Genomic DNA, 16602 nt, shown 5'->3' with positions numbered 1-16602 from the left:
CCTTTCCTCAGAAACCACTAATAACACTGCACTATAAACACTGACGGGACAGGTCCGACAGAGTAAAGTATGGGGCAGACTTAGTGCCCCCCTTGGGCGATTACCAAATCATCTAGGGGGGTGCCAAGTCTGCCCCATACATTTACTCCGTCGGCCCTGACCCCCAGTGCACAAGCCTATGTACATAAACAATAAAAAACCAGCTTGGTAACTTAATGTAGCATCAGGTGTTATCAGGTTAGCATCAGGTGCTAACCCTATAGCAGTGTGCTGCAAAAAGTTTCTAAAGACTTTCAGAAATTCATAATTTTTTGAGACCTCAATTTTTTGTTCACCACTTCACTCAAGAGAGCTGCTGCTGGAATGATCTGATATTATATTTGTTCGTATATGAACGCGTTTTTCTTTTTTTCTGAAATTGAGTGTGCTTTTTCTTAATGTTTACATTTAGACAAACTGCCTCTTTGATTTGAATATAGCTGCTTTCATTGGCTTGCCCCTTCTGGCTTAGCATACTGCCTTTAAGTGCCTACACTTTTTTCTTGCATTTATTGGCTGGTATGTGGCAACAAACCTAGCCTTCGCCTAGGTTAATTAAGGCATTTTTTCAGGCGTTTTGCATCATTACGAGTGACAAACCAAGAGGATGATGATGAGGGCCTATCAGCGGGTTGCTACTCACCAATGCGAAAGGAACTAAAGGCTCGGAGAGCAAAGAAGATCATGTATGATGTTTCTGACAATGAAGGCAAGTTACTACATTTTATGTTCTGCAAAAACCATTAAATGACATGTACTGCTGTCAGTACCATAGGTTGGAAATCGATGCTTAAACAGCATGGTGGATGCTGAGACTTCCTTACTTCGTTTAGCTGTTCTTGACATCATGGTACTTTCATTTGTGGAAAAAATATTTTTTGAATTTAACAGTTGTCTTCGGTTTTTTCTAGACTTTGATCGAGAACTCATATCAACTTATGAAGAGGTTGCCAAGCTCTATCCAAGACCTGGCCTTCATCGTCCAATTGTACTTATTGGTGGGTGGAATGTGTGTGAATCGGCTGGCACTACTTTCAGGCAATCTCTTATTATTAAGAAGTCTACTTTTGCATTGCATTAGTGAGAGAGTAAATGGAGAAGTATTCCTTTTGCAGGCCCTCCAGGAGTTGGCCGGAATGAACTGAAGCGGAGACTCGTTGCTAGTGATCCTGACAAGTTTAAAACTACCATTCCTTGTAAGTCCCCAAGGCCAGTGACTGCAGAGGAATGGGAACATTAAAATCCCCTTTCATAATTGATGGTTGGAAATGTTCTTCCACTTGTGCCATTCTGTGCCATATGAATTTAAGGGGACTGCTCGAAACAAACATATAATACCCTTGTCGCACGGGCAGTTTAAATGCATGTTGAGACAGTGGTCATTGGAACTCAATGGGGATTGACTGGTGCCACATGGTGGTTTCAGTGACCCTTGCACTCAATGGGAATTGACTGAACAGAGGTTTGTTTATGGCCATTGGAATCTCGAAGGGCCATTGAGAGTAGCCTCACAATTGCTGAATGTTGCAGAAAAAAAAAAAACTTTTAAAAACTCAAAACAGAAAATCATTGTTTGAATAAGCTTAATTTTTATTCAGTAGTCAAAATGATAGCTGTGCAGACTTTTAGACGTAAACAAATTGAGACTGTTGTTGTGTTGCAATGTGCCTGTGTGTTTTGCTTGTTTGCACCTTTGCTTGCGATGCACACAGTTTACTTGCAAAATCGTCTAGTGATGGCGACACCTGTATTTCGTGTCTTGGTCTTTTCTCAGTTATAAAAGTTACATTTTCAGTGAATGTAGGCTCCTTGTTGTTAGATTGCGGTAATGAATCGATACAGGTGAACTTCAGTTGGTACTCTGTTTCCTTTTAATAGTAATGAGACTACATGTGTGCCTCAAGGCCAAAATCCTTCCTGGCAGGTGGCATCAGTACAAATTTTTGTGGGTTAAAAACAGGTGCTGTTATAACAAGTGAAGGGGAAAAAGTATTATGCATTTTAAAAACCATAGTTGTGGGTGCTTTTATTACAAGAATGCGTTCATTGTGTGAAATTTCCAATTGAACACTGCACAGATTAGACGACACTTTTGTGTACTCCCCTGAAAGTCTTATACAGTCGTGCCTCGTTTATATTGACGACCCGAATTATGGGCAATTTTTGTCAGTACAAACCTCTTTCAGTACATTTACACCTTGTTAACATGGAAACTCGCTGTGCAGACAATGAGAGAAAAAAATGCGCAGACACCATTAGGGGCCGCATGTTTTGTTTTTTTCGCGTAAATATGGATAGCGAGAAGAATAAAATCTCTGCTGTCCCAACAAGTCGCTTCATTTCCTTCATTTTGAGTGCAGGACACTCGAGGAATGCATTGCAAAAATGCAGACTACTGAGTGACAACCTCTTTCTTTTGTGATTACTTGATTTACAGTGCAGTTTCCCAGTCAGTGCGCCTTGCCGTTCGTCGTATTGCATGAATAGCTGTGAAGAAAACACACTCTGCAGCTTGTGCTACATAGATAGCCCCATTTAGCAGCTTTCATCCACTGAGTGGTAGGGTTGTGTAGTCATAGTAGGAGTTAGGTTATCTAGCCATGCAATGCCATTAAGCATATCATTAGATGACTAGGCTTGTCAGGCTGCACCACATTATTTTGAGCATAATGTCAACCAGAATAATGGACATGGGGCTCCCGAAAATTTCTACTTCACTGACCACTACTACGCACAGAAGCAGACCTTAATCTTAGCATGTGTTTTTCTTTAACATATTTTTTCTTCATGGTTCACTATTACAGACGACTCGCTTTATGTTCACTTCCGCTCGGGAGCCGAAAGTGACCATATTAATGAGGCGCAGCTGTAATCTGCGTTCTGCTCTAGCAGCATGACCTCTGAAACCAAACCTAAGAAACAGAAGACTGTTTCATGGACGTTGTCATATCAGGACCACTGAGTGCAGTCTCAACAGCGGAGTGCTGGGTCACCAAGTGGTGACACTACGGTTATATTTAGTCCATGTGTGTGTGGTCTGGAAGTTTTGCAGGATTCCTCGACGCGTAACGCTGCATCACAATAAAGTTCTGACTCCTCTAGCACCAATAATGCATATCCAATATTCTCAAAGTTGTGGAACATGCTGATATCTACGTGGTGCCCTAGAATTGTAGCTGGGAAGCTGCACCGCACATTTTGTGTAGGAACCTGAAAGCAGCTGTCATATGTTCATTATGTTTCACTGGCTTTTAATGAAGGTGCTTATTACTTTGGCATTTACTGCACAAGGATTAGTGTTTGTTATTTTTGTACAATCCGTACTATTTTTCTGCTATCTGATGAAATGGCTTTAGAGTTGCTGGCTGAATGTGTAAATTTTGTCCAAATATTTTTTTTGCCAGTTCAAAACAGTCTTGGAGTGTGATTACATTAGTATTTAAAAATCATGAAGGCAGCCCAACATTGAATTTGGTATGGGACATGCTCTTCCTTAGATTACATCCATGATTTGGTGAACGTTTTAACTCTTCAGGTGATGCATTCCGACGCAGACGGAGCATACCACATTCCTGAACTCGGTGTAACCCGAGCTAAAAGCATTTCATGTTTGGCAGGCTGCTGGTGTATAATACAAAAGCTATGTTACACACAAATATGGCTAATACAAGTTTGTTGCTTTGGATATAAATGACTGTTCCTTTTTTTTTTTCAAGACACAAGTCGCCCCATGAAGCCGTGGGAAATTGACGGTCGGGACTACTACTTTGTGAGCCGAGCTGAAATGGAAGAAAAGATACGGCAAGGACGCTTTGTTGAGCATGGGGAGTACAGGGGCAACCTCTATGGGACCAGCCTCGACACCATTCGAGCCATTGTGGACATGGGCTACACATGCGTGCTGAACCCGCACCCACAGGTATGAACACATTTGCTGATCTCCTCGATTTGGCACAAAGGTGAGACCTCTGTCCATTATTCTTAGTGGGCGCAACTATACTCCATCTCACAATTAGTTTGCAGCAGTGGGGAACCTAAAGCTCTCTTGTCCGATCAAGGCTGCAAGAACACAACAAATAGTCCCTCGAATATCTCAGCAATGTAATACCCCTGTCACACGGCCAGTTTCAATCACCCTCGAGTCGAGGGTCTTCGAGATTCTCAATCGCCATCGAACTCGCCGCTGCTACACGGAAAATCTCAATGGCCATTGAAATGGTTCTCGTGTCTTACGCCACAGATGTGTGGCGCCACAATCGCTACTTTGGATTTTGCAAAAATAACAAAAATATTTGATAAATGTATACTAAATGCTGAAATACAGGCATACGCGAAAGTCGTTAAAAACCCTTTTAATTGCACGTACGCGACGTACATATGCATACACTGCTGTAGCCACTCTAATACAAGACGAGCCAAAACCAAGCCAGTCCAACTGCGTCGGAGCGCTGCTTCGTCAGGCTTAAGACCGGGGAAATCGCCATGATATCTGAAAAACAAGAGCTATTTTTCTCTTGAAACTTTATGCGAGAGTAAGAATTGGCAAATCGAAGGCAAATACAACAGCTTAGAACACGATATTGCTTTGAGGGATTAGCGACGAAGCTGTTATCGCTGTGAAGCGGGCGGGCAGGGTGCCGCCATGTTGTCAACGTTAAGTACGCAAGCAATGCAAAATTAATGCGCTTAATGCACTTAAAACCAGTCTAATATAATTTTAAAATAATTTTACAGGCTGCTTACATTAAATTTTATGCGAATAATGTTTGTTCATGTTTTTGCACCGTAAATGTGTCATGTACGAAAGTGCGCTTGGCGCCGCTCGGAGCAACGCTAGCAACCTTGGGCAGCGCTCGAAGGCCCTCGAAATCTCGATGGAGTTCTGCGCTACTCCGTTGACTCGATAGGCTATTGACTCGATCGCCATTGAAACTGCCCGTGTGGCAGCGCTCGATCGCCTTTGAGTCGATAGACTATCGGTTCGAGGGCCCTCGAAATGCCCGTGTGACAGGGGTATAAAACTACCTTAGAACAATTGGTACAGTTGTTGAATAGGATGTTTGGGCTGGTATTTTTCAAATACAACTAGCGTTCAATCGGTGGTTGAATTAACAGGAAAAGCTGGCACGACCACAGCTCTGCAGAGGCCTGCTGGGAAGTGGTGCATTGGCATTCACGAAAATGGCGTAAGCCGAGTAAGTTGTGCCTCCTGTGCACTGCCTGTTGAAAGTTCACTGTTTTCGCAAGCAAGCAAAGCAGCTAGCCTTGGAAGGCTTTCGCATCGCTTTGTATCGAAATTCGAATACAAAAAAAAGTTAAAGGGGCTCAGAAACACCTTCTGAGGAGAGTACATAAAGTTGTTCAATCATTACATTCGGTCGTCATGAATTTTTTTAGCCAAATAATGTGCTTTTACACGCAGCAGAGAACACACAATCGTGCAAAAAAGTTGATGAGCCCTTTCCGGTGACTTATTCAGGCTCGCAGCCTCGTCCTGTTCGTGCTCCTGCATATTTCTCTTCAGAGATGGCTATTTAGATTTTTTCAGACATCACGCAGCTACTATGGCTGCGGCCAGTCAGGCATGTTGATCAGAAAGCCCCCCCCCCCCCTCGGGGAATTCCCACGCGTGTCGGCAGCCAGTGGTGTGGCTGAGTAGGTAGGGCCAGTGGAGGAGCGTCAACCTTTTAGCGTGCAAAAAGTGAAGAGAGGAGAGGGAAAGGCGTGAAAATGCTAAAATTCAAATTTTGACTACAGATAATTCTGCTTCTACAACAAAAATTCTTGCTGGAGGATATTCATAAAGTGGCGTCCTTTAACATCCCAGTAATACCGCACATTTAGCGAGAGCCCCTTTCAGAGCCCCTTTAAGAGGCCAAGTGCCACTTGCTGTGAAGACAGAGCTGCTGACTGCTGGTACTCCTTCCCTCCCCAGACGTGAAGCTGCCAGTCGGCAAATGTGGGCATGGAAGAACACATTTATGAAGTGTGCACCATCCTGATTAGCTTAGGTCGCAGTAGAATCTGCAGTGCTGCAAACTACTTGTGAAATGAAGTATAATTGCTTTAGCCACACTTGGCAATGTACAGGGTCTAACACTTGTGTTGTGGTTGTAAAGTCTGGAGTCTTCCCAGTTGCCAAATTCTACTTGTGTTCACTTTTTGTTGCTTTATGTATAGTCGATGACCGAAATATTCAGACTTCTTCGCGGCACCGCAACATGGCCCATAGAGCCGATGAATAAGAGCGCTTGAATTTGCGGATACCGCAACTGACTGCTTGATTTTTCGGACCTTGTTCGCGCTTGCTATCAACGCCCGAGCCATCATATAATGTGTGTAGTGGGACCTCGGTAATTCAAACTGCGTGAGAGATAGAAAACTTGATCCAACAAAATGAAATTCAATCTGAAACTTCTTAGATTGCGGGGCTGATACCCTCTGCGAATCGGCACATTGTGCTCCTAGCTGCCGCGGTGGCTCAGTAGTTATGGCGCTCGGCAGCTGGCCCGAAAGACGCGGGTTTGATTCCGGCCACGGCGTTCGAATTTCGATAGAGGCGAAATTCTAGAGGCCCGTGTACTGTGCGATGTCAGTGCACGTTAAAGAACCCCAGGTGGTCGAAATTCCCGGAGCCCTTGACTACGGCGTCTCTCATAGCCTGAGTCGCTTTGGGACGTTAAACCCCCATAAACCATAAACCAACATTGCGCTTCCGCCCGCGTGGTTTTGAATTGGACGTCGTTCGCCATGCAAACTTAATTGCACATTAGTTACAGTTCGCAGAATTCATCTATGCCGAGCCTTTCATCCCGAATACGGGAAGAGGTAGCAGTGAAACGTGTGGGTGGCTTTGCGGAGACAGCGAGCATGGAAGAAAATAGTGGTGTATTTCAAAGCGAGGTGAGCGCACCCACGGTAGAATGCACCGCAACCCTGATTTTTCTATTGTAAAACCATCAACAACTGGTGTTTTGATGACGGGCAAGACTCATCTCATTTTATGCAAGCCACCGCAGAGTGCATATCGCTGATTACGATGCCGATTTTTGTTAGGCCCAATTGCAAAGACCAATGCCAATGGAGCGCTTGCTTCAATCGTTTGGCAGTTCGTATGGTTTCGTGATCTTCGCCTTCTTGTCGTTCTGGGTCCTTCGTACTGTGAGTGTGGGGCAGTTCCCTCAGCTTGCTTTCGCGTCTAGACTTTGTCCCAATCTGTGCATTCGTCGGCGACATGCGAAAGGCAGTACAGCCATCTCACGCAGAGCTTGTGGAAGCGGTCACCGCCCGTCGTTTGTGTACGCAACGGGCAGCGAGATTCAAGTATGAGGAGCTTCAGAATGTGCACATAAATACTGACCCCTTGCTTGGGCATATTGGAAATTAGTGTTTTTTTTGGGGGGGTGACATTTTATCTTTCGGACAATTTCGCTGTCCCTGGAGAGTCCGAAAAATCTGTCATTGACTGTACTGGCAGATGACTGGTGTAGTTCCTGTGCTATTGCTTGGCTTAAAATTTGGTCATCTGTGAACACAGGAGCTTCAGCTGTGTTTAATGTCTCCGTTTCATCATCATCATCAACCTGAACATTCGTGTGTTATTGTTTTTTTAGGTCTGCAGGCCTGTGCAGTGCGGAAGTGGTATTTTTTTTGCGGACAGCTTCTTTCATGGCACTAACCATACTACTTTTTCTCATTGCAGGCTCTCAAAATGCTGAGAACAGCAGAACTGAAGCCATTTGTCATTTTTATCAAGCCACCAAGCATCGAAATTTTGAAGGAAACAAGGAATAAAGCCTGTGCACGTTCTACATTTGATGAAAACTGCTCGCGAGGGTTTACGGTGCGTATACATGTGTGCATGTATATTTCCACTAACGAAGGATTGGGGAGGATGTTGGCTTTGTTCTTAAGAGATTCGTTGCTGAATTACTAGAGCACATTCATTAACTTTTTATTCATGTACTGACGTTAGAAACTTACTTTTCATGTGCAGTACACAAAAACGCTGATCAGTTTGTCAGGTTGACTGGTTGTTTTGACACTTTGATATGCAGGTGTGACCTCCTTTTGTTTTCTTTTTGTGTTCATTAGAAAGCATGGAAAATTTTGCAGGGGTACAGATGTTTCTCTACTCTTTGCTTCTTTTGCTTCTGCAAGCCATTTTGCTAGTTGATACAGCTGTTACTTCGTGTGCTGAGAAACAAATTACAGAACAGTCCATTTTCAATGATAGCCAAACCTGAAAATTCGGTTGTTCCCTCTGATTTTTGCTGTAGCCGGACTGACCTTGGAAGGCCTCCTCAGCCATTCATATATCGTGAAACCAGTAGTTCACTGCACTAGTTGTGAAGCCAAACAGACGTGCTTGTAACATAGCTCAGTTCTTTGACTACCCTATTTACTCTCGTAATTTGTACACCCCTAATTTATTACCCAGGTTTATTAAAAAAACTCGCATATTTTATGCTCCCTTTTATCGCATTTTATCTCCATTTGCCTCTGACTGCTGCCTTTGCGATTGTACCATTGGGCATGTATCACTTTGAGCTGTGTACACGATGCTATGTCATATCGCAAGGAACTACTTATTGCGAGGCGGGCCGGAAGAGGGTATGAGTCTTATACTTGGAGTCAACTTTTGTTCTTTTTGCCAGTTAAATGTGCAAGTTGGGGGTCGAAATATAGGTTGTATACCTACCGTATTTACACCATTGTAAGCCGACCTATTTTTAAAATTTGAAACTCCGAAGTGAGGGGTGGGGTCAACTTACAATCGAAACCAAAGCATGGCATCATAAATAAAGGCGAGCCAAACGAGCTATCAGGGATGCTACAGCATGGTTGCATTTTTGCTGCATGGCTCAGTTGCATCGCTCTTAGTGCTGGCTAGCTGCTATGCCAATATGTCAACGCACAGAACCGGCACCCCTTCCCCGTGCTCGGCGGCTGTCGATAGGCAGCAAACCGGCACCCCCCCTCCCAACACGTGGCTGCAGATTGCAGCTGCTGATGTCCGGTGGCGCCCGATAATGCTATCGCGCTCAACTCTCAAAGCGGAAGCTTAACGGGCAACTGAAGACGTTTTAGAATTCAATGAGTTTAAAAGGGCCGAATGTACGAGGCATGCAGGTAAAACCTGCGAAATATTTTGTCCCAGCATTTGAAGTGGTGAGCCGAATAAAGCGGCATCGGCGTTGAGGCTTCTCTGCAGGGCACAGCGCCGAGCAGAGGCCCCATTAATGATGTCACATACGACAGCACTGCGTTTCCAGCGAATAAACAGTTGTTTATTTACAGTCGAACTTGTAGCTACTTACAAGTACCTCGGAATTCACCTGCAGTCAGACTTAAAGGTGCACTAAAGAGGAATATGAACTCGTCTTTTTACCACGGCAACTCTGTCTACACGTTCAAGGCATTCTTAGAAACTTCGAATTATTATCCTGTGCGGCCGGTTGCCCTAATTAAAACGGATTAAACGTCCCGGCTCCCGGCTTTTTTTTAACTGTACGCTGTAGGTAGGCGGAGTCGGCCAACGCATGGAGTGCGATTCAGCCAGTCCAGTGGCGGCTTCGCTTTCGCTTTTATTTTGTTTTTTAGGTTTCTGTGAATAAACAGTTTCAGTCATAGACAATATAGCCGCAAATTAGTAGGTCCACGGAAATAAGGATACATGTGGACTCTTTGATTTACGTACCACTCTGCCGATGCAGAGTGGCAAGCCGCCACGAGACTAACTGACGCATTGATTGACTCTACCTACCTACCACATTCAGTTTAAAGAAAAGGCGGGAGCCGGGATGTTTAATCCGATTTAATTATGGAAATCGGCCGCACAGGAGAATAATTCGAAGTTTCTAAGAATGCCCAGAACATATAGAATTCCTGCGATAAAAATATGAGTTCAATTCCTCTTTAGTGCACCTTTATATAGCTTAACCACATTAATCTAACTTTAGCATCCGCCATACTAAAGCATAACCTCAGACTGGGTCTCCCGCATCTGAAAAAACTCACGTTCATCACATTCATTCGTCCGAAGATTGAATATGCATCATCCATCTGGGATCCTGATCACGCCTATCTCATAGCTAACATTGAGTCCTTGGAGAACCGTGCTGCACGTTTTATTTTATTTTCTCAGACTACTCACATACTACCAGCGTCACTGCCTTAAAAAATTGCGCCGAATTAGAAGACTTGTTTTACCGCCGTAAACTATCACGACTAGCACTTTTCCATAAACTGTATCACCATCCTTCGCTTCAACAGGGTTTTTTCCAATCACCATCAGCCTTCTTTCCGCATTGCGTGTTGTTCATCTGCATTTGCGAAGTCATTCCACGCACTATCATAGAGTGGAACAATTTACCAGTGCACATAGCCATTGAATCTAACACCTCCACATTTCTTGCTCTCATCCGCAGCGTCGTTGGCATTTGAAATGTTTGAACTGTTCTAAATTTTTTAATGCTCGGAACATCAGTGGTACCGGGGAGTGTCGGTAGCTGATGGAAGAGCCGACGCCGCCCGCATTTAGTTTCTTTGGCTCTGACTCATTTCGTGACTCCAAGCCGCGTTTTACAAGTTTTTAATGCAGTGCTACGTCAATCGTCATTTGTGCTCCGGGCCCGGTAAGCGCCCGGCACTCATTCACGGCTACATTCAAGATGGCTGTCATTCTTTACGCTGAAGAAACGAACAACTGCGCGCCGGGCCGCAAGTTCGCAACGGGTGATACAGGTGTGGCAGCTGCAGAGAGGCAAATTTTTCAGCTGTTCCACGCGATGTCGTGGTGCGGCTGTATGCGAAGTGCAGAATTTCGCTGCATGACAACGTTAGGATGACGTGCTGTGGGACTGTAGCGTCAGTCACGATGACAGCATTACTGAGGATGATGGCGCAAGTGTGGACTAGTAGTACAGTGACTAATACATTTCCACTTTGGAACGTGCCTGTGGACACGCTTGCGCGTGTCAACCGATAGCAGCTGACGATAAGCGGCAGTGGCCGGATAATGCTATCACGTTCTACTGTTAAAGGCCAAGATTAAACGACCTCCCATGTTTTTTTTTTTTGACATGGGATATGGGGGGGGGGGGGCAGGGGTCGACCTACATTCGAGTCGACTTACAGTCGTGTAAATACGGTATGCATTATGACTTTTATAGGGCTTTTTAAGGACTTGTGCGCAAAATTTTCGCGTACTTTGCACATCCCCTTTTTGAACCCGTAATTTTGAAGAAGAAAAAATGCACACATTACGAAAGTAAATACAGTATGTTCACAGATCTGCAACTGCTGGTATTCATATCAAGGCTGCTGTATAGCATTCAAGTAACCAGCACAGAAATCTAGATGTGAGAAATTAATAATTTATTTTAGCTTTCAAGCATTTACAGTTAAACTTAGGTTTAACCAACCTTCATGTTGCGAATACCTGACTATTATGAAGTTTCTCGATTCTCTGATGCAGTTTCTATTGAAGTGCATTTATTTGTGAACTTCATGAAATGTAGTTGTGGCAGTTGACCCTGATGTAACAGAAGTGCTTGGCTGACTATTTATTAGCTAGCATAGCATTACATAAAATTTGGCTGAACCACACTGCAGTTTAATAACAATAAAATAGGAATGGTCACCATAAGAATATCTATGATCTCAGCGAGCGAACGCAGTTGATATTATTATACAGTGTCAACACCAGTTCTATAACACTTTTTCACTGTCAGCTTTCTGTGGCACATTTTCTGTGGCACATTTTTTGTTGCTGTACTGTGCTTGCTTTTTTGTGTATGTGTAAGTGTGCTTAGCATTAAAAAAAACTAAGGCAGTGTTACAGAAGATTAACCCAGCACGGCGCAACAAGGACACGAGAAAACACACAGCACAGGATGGGCACTGACTAAAAACTCTTCATTGTTTCATAAACCAAAATCCTGATTAAACAAAGGTTGAGTTAGTGCTGTGTTTTGGTGTCTTCTCTGCACTAATGAGCAGCACAAACTAGCCCTACAATGTACAGTACCTTGCCTAGGAGCTGTGTTGTTACATGTGGTGTTTTTGAGGGCGCTGCACAAATATAAGGGCTTAACATTCATCCTTAGCACCCAGTAGTAGTATCAAGTATTTTCCACTTGTAGCCTCAGCTTTGCTTTGGCCTAAATGGCAGAGACAACGCTGGTCATTAGTGGCTATGTGGTGGCTGTCACTCTGCCTTCTGCTTTCTATGAAATCCTTCCTTGCTCTGTGTGCACTAAAAGTTCATTCTGTCAGTTCCTCACTGAAGCTTACATTCTGAATCTGCGTGATCTGGCTGTTTCTTCAGCATTGTTGAGTTCTTTTAGCCTCACTTAATGTGTCATGCACTTTGCAGAGGGCAGTTTCAAACAGATGGAGTAGGCATCAACTTTACCTAGAGAAAATTAGTTTACCTTTATTTCCAACATCAAATTGCTTCTCTAAACACACAGTATAAATACAAATTATGCCGATTTCACCCATCTCCATTGTGTGCAGATTTTTGGGCCCGTGGTTCCTTTGCTGATCCTTTGGTTCTCCAAGTCGCTTGTTCTGCAGCATTCTGAAAGAGAGCTTTACATTTGTTTTCCAGGATGATGAATTCCACGACATTGTCTATTTGGGCCACAAGATGGACTTCCTGTACGGTCACATGTTTGATCTGACAATAGTCAACGAGGACCTTCCTCGTGCCTTCTATCAACTGATGGCAGCCGTGAAAGCTGTGGAAGCAGAGCCCCAGTGGGTGCCTGCAAGTTGGGTTGTCACTTCTCAGTGAACCCCCGTCCTTCCAGTCCTGTCTGACAGTTCAAGGCTGCAACCATCTGGAGTTTTTACAAGCCTTGGTGCAATTGCCATGATAGTCTGTTGAGTAAATGTAAGGCATTTCACAATTAAGCCTCATTGCACTCACCAACATGTAATGTTCACTTGGGTGCCCTGCAAAGTTGTTTTTTTGTCTCACTTCTTAATTCAAAATGTCTGATAGTGCTGTTAAAAATTTCACCGCTGTGAATATAGTCTTTGCAAAACCAGAATGCCTCTTTTTAGCTCCTGTTGCAGTCTGTTCTTTTTCAGATGAGGTTAAGTTACAGGTGCGAATCGGGGGTGGGGGGCAACCTTGCACAAACTAGAAAATTTGCATAGGAAAAATCATGCTGAATGTCATTTTTTTCAGCGGAAGAAGTCAAATAATTCATGTTTCAAGTAGGACCACCTCTTTCAAGGGTGACCTATAGATCTACCCCTGCTAGGTTACACTAAATACTTTTGTTGGTCAGCACATGCACAACTGGTGAAAATGAAGTGAGCTAGCATTCATCATTACAAAAATGTTGTGTTCAAGATTAGTGTTCATATTGGTGGAAGCAGTGTATTTTCTGAGGGCAGCGAAGATACGTTGCCCTCTTATGAACAAAGCTTATCGTAGAATAATATAGAGGCCTGTTTTTAGTCACAGCCTGTATATAAATTGCTGTAGAACAGTGACTCTGGGCTGTTTGACCTTGGGTATTCATACAGAGACCCTGTTTTATCTTGTACAGTGGTGTTTTGGGAGTCTCGTGGTTTGGATGCTCTGACAGCTCACGCGAAGCCATGACCTTAGTGTTAAACAGTGAAATAGCAACACTACACAGTTATACTGCCATTGTCTATGAAAATTCCATCAGCCCCTGATGTACTGCACTCTGTTAATATAACATTATTGAAGATTCAGTTTTACGTGCACATTTTGCCAAGAGTGGTGCAAGAGTGAGGAAGTCTGCTTACATTTTTATTGCCTAATTGCTTTTAATACTTTGTGTGCTTGGTATTGCAACCATATCTCTGTCCGTGACGCTGAGAGCATGGTATGTAAGTAAAACTGCCACATGCATATATTTGGCTTTCTTTCTAAATGTGTGCGTAGAACTTTTGTCACAGCAGTTGCTATTGAGTGACGTGTGATGGCCTTGTTGTCTGTACAAACTACATGGTAGAAATTGTCATGTAAGCAGTAGACTTGTGCAAGTTCTGCAGTGTTTTGCCTGATGGGTGATTGCAACTGTAGCTAATACACACAGGTTACTTGGCTTTGGGAAGCAGTGGTATGGTGCAGTGATCTGTGGAACAGTTATGTGAGGTTTAATTGGCTGGTATGGTCACTTGATTTAAACTTGGAGCAGAAATGAAAAATTTGTGCTGGACATAAAACCTTCAGGGCTGCTGTCTGAAGTTTTTGTCTCATTTTCTCAAACTAGTAGCAATTAAGTTCAGTGTTGTGTTGGTATGTTTTTGTAGTTTTATTTTTTCTGACTAGTGTGGCAGGGTTTGCATTACTTTCAACTGCTTTGCATAGGACGCGATACCAGTACAAAATGCCATTTATGCACTGGCATGCTGCCGATCACATTGTCGTACAAAGTGGTCCTATGCAAAATACAATGCCTGTTTGTGCAAAAATTTTTTAATGCAATTTGTTGTAAGCTAAGACTACAGTTTTTCTTTCACTGTGCTAGCAGAGTCCCTCTTATGGACAGCACAAGTTGCAGAAGCTAGCAGTAGTTTGTTATATTCAGTGCAACAAAAAAGAATTGTGTGACAGAGATGTCAGTGTACAGTGAACCCTCTCATGGCAGACTCGTTATGTGAGTGGGCATATCCTTTTTTTTTTTTTTAACAATGGAAATGACTGCCCTTTAGGTGGCTCGCTGATAAATATCAAGCTGTATAGCACTAAATGCCAAGCTTGTTGACTGAACATTCCAAAGGGAGGTCATGAATGTGAAGCATTAAGGAGTTATAAGCCACAGGTTGACGGTACGGTAGACTGAAAACATGTCGTACGTTTTTCTGTACAGTGCATTTAGAGGAGCTTAACCTGCTTCTCCTCATTGCTCCTGCAGCTTGCATTAACTGTGAATGCTACATAATTGAATAGTATCATGAGCCACAAATTGACCACTTGTACAAACCTGCTACCTTTGCATTTGTTTGTTGGCTTTTCTGTGAGAAGGCCCTCCATTTCTGTGCTTTTAATTCCATTTAATGATGCATACTAATGCTGCACATCTTTATATTTTTGCATACATACACATTGTATGCAGCCAGTTTTTAATCAGTCACTGTTTCAAGAGTGATAGCTGCATGTATAACTATGTTCCTGACCTATGTCTCACTTTGTTTTTTCTTAAGTAGGCACTCTTGAAAGAGTGCAGAGCTTCTGGTTATCCCATTTTCAAACTTTCCGACATGTGGTCGAGCAAAACTGTTCACTTTGCTTGTAATAGCTAAAAATTATGAGCACCTCTTCTCCGTCATGCAGAAAATCTCTTGAACTGTCGGGCTTAGTCAACAGCAACTAGAAGAAGCATAAAATACTTTTAATCTTCTGTTTGGTATAGGGAATATTCATGCTACCAGTGATTGTGTGAGGCTGGAATAGCTGTACTTTCTTGCATATAGCACTAAATTGAATTCCTTTTGTGAAAGGTAAGAACTACTAGTTAGATTTTTCTTTTGAGATGCCTCCTTTTGCATGATATTACAGCTGTTTTAAAAGTGCATGTTGTGTTCAGTGAATTTCCATAGAGGTCTCAATTTCTGTAGTGTCATAGACATTCCTGTTCTTGCATAAAAAAAAATGCAGTTGACTGTGCATATTCTGTATTACTTCAACAAAATATGTTGGTCCCTAGTTTGTGCTTTAAGGGCTTGGGACACTCAATTTTTCGTGGTGTCCTCTTTTGTAAAATGGTGTATAAGACATTAGCAAACATGGAGTGCTATGTGGAATTTGCCTATGCTCATTAGATAATTCACATTTTAATTTCTTCATCAATGCAGTTCTGATTTCAGTAACTGAACGGTGTCTATGATATCATAGGTTAATGGCGAATTCACGTGAAGCACAGAAAAGAAATCGTAATATAATCGCTGCTTCATCATTTTAATTTGCTCAAACTCTTGCACTAGCCTGCTGTAGTAGCTGGCAAGACAGCGAGAGAACAAAAATCTGTTCCATCAGTTTTTGCATGCCTCAAGGCACCTCAGCCCTTTTCATGTCATAGCCACTGTTTGGTCTCTAAAACTGAAAGTACATTTCAAAAAAAGTTTGTTTGTAAATTGGTTGCCAGGCATCAGTAACTTCCTTGGGTGATCCGTGTTTACTCTCTTGCACACCATTCTGAAGAAAAAAAGCTCGTTTCATGTCCATGCCTCTTTTAAGAGTGTGATTTACAGTGACAGGTCACATTGTGTGGCTTCACGTTCAAGTATGCATTTTTCTTTTCCTTCCAGCAGCATTACAGTGTATGTTTTTATCATGCTTGTTTCTTTGAAATTGAATTATACTATCCAGACATGTTTTCCAGCATGCACATTTTTTAGTGCATTGTACATTTCTACCTGGGTATTCCATATGTCTGATATTAATCCTTAGTGGGCTGAACTGCTGTGTATATGTCTATGTGTGTATGTCTGAACATGTGATTAATCAATTTGTTTTTTGATTTCTTAACCAAGAAGTATAGTCCATATTTTTTGTATGTGCCAATGAGT

At 42.8% G+C, this 16602-nt stretch overlaps 1 protein-coding gene across 7 annotated transcripts in view; it reads left to right on the top strand.

Annotated features, from left to right (window-relative positions):
- The window catches only part of metro (membrane palmitoylated protein 7-like protein metro), an 81451-nt gene extending 64890 nt beyond the window's left edge, over window positions 1-16561 (top strand). For all 7 annotated transcript variants that reach the window (XM_077644596.1, XM_077644575.1, XM_077644569.1 and 4 more), the window contains 6 exons: window positions 612-748; window positions 951-1037; window positions 1155-1235; window positions 3756-3958; window positions 7742-7882; window positions 12656-16561. In XM_077644596.1, the coding sequence (XP_077500722.1) occupies window positions 612-748; window positions 951-1037; window positions 1155-1235; window positions 3756-3958; window positions 7742-7882; window positions 12656-12841 (835 nt within the window). In that variant the 3' untranslated portion in view covers window positions 12842-16561. The remainder of the gene's footprint in view (window positions 1-611; window positions 749-950; window positions 1038-1154; window positions 1236-3755; window positions 3959-7741; window positions 7883-12655) is intronic.
- The last annotated feature ends 41 nt before the right edge of the window (window positions 16562-16602 follow it).

This window comes from Amblyomma americanum, chromosome 1, assembly GCF_052857255.1.
Source record: "Amblyomma americanum isolate KBUSLIRL-KWMA chromosome 1, ASM5285725v1, whole genome shotgun sequence".
NCBI lineage: Eukaryota > Metazoa > Arthropoda > Arachnida > Ixodida > Ixodidae > Amblyomma > Amblyomma americanum.
Note: the sequence above shows the minus strand (reverse complement) of the source record. Positions and strands in the feature narration are given on the sequence as shown.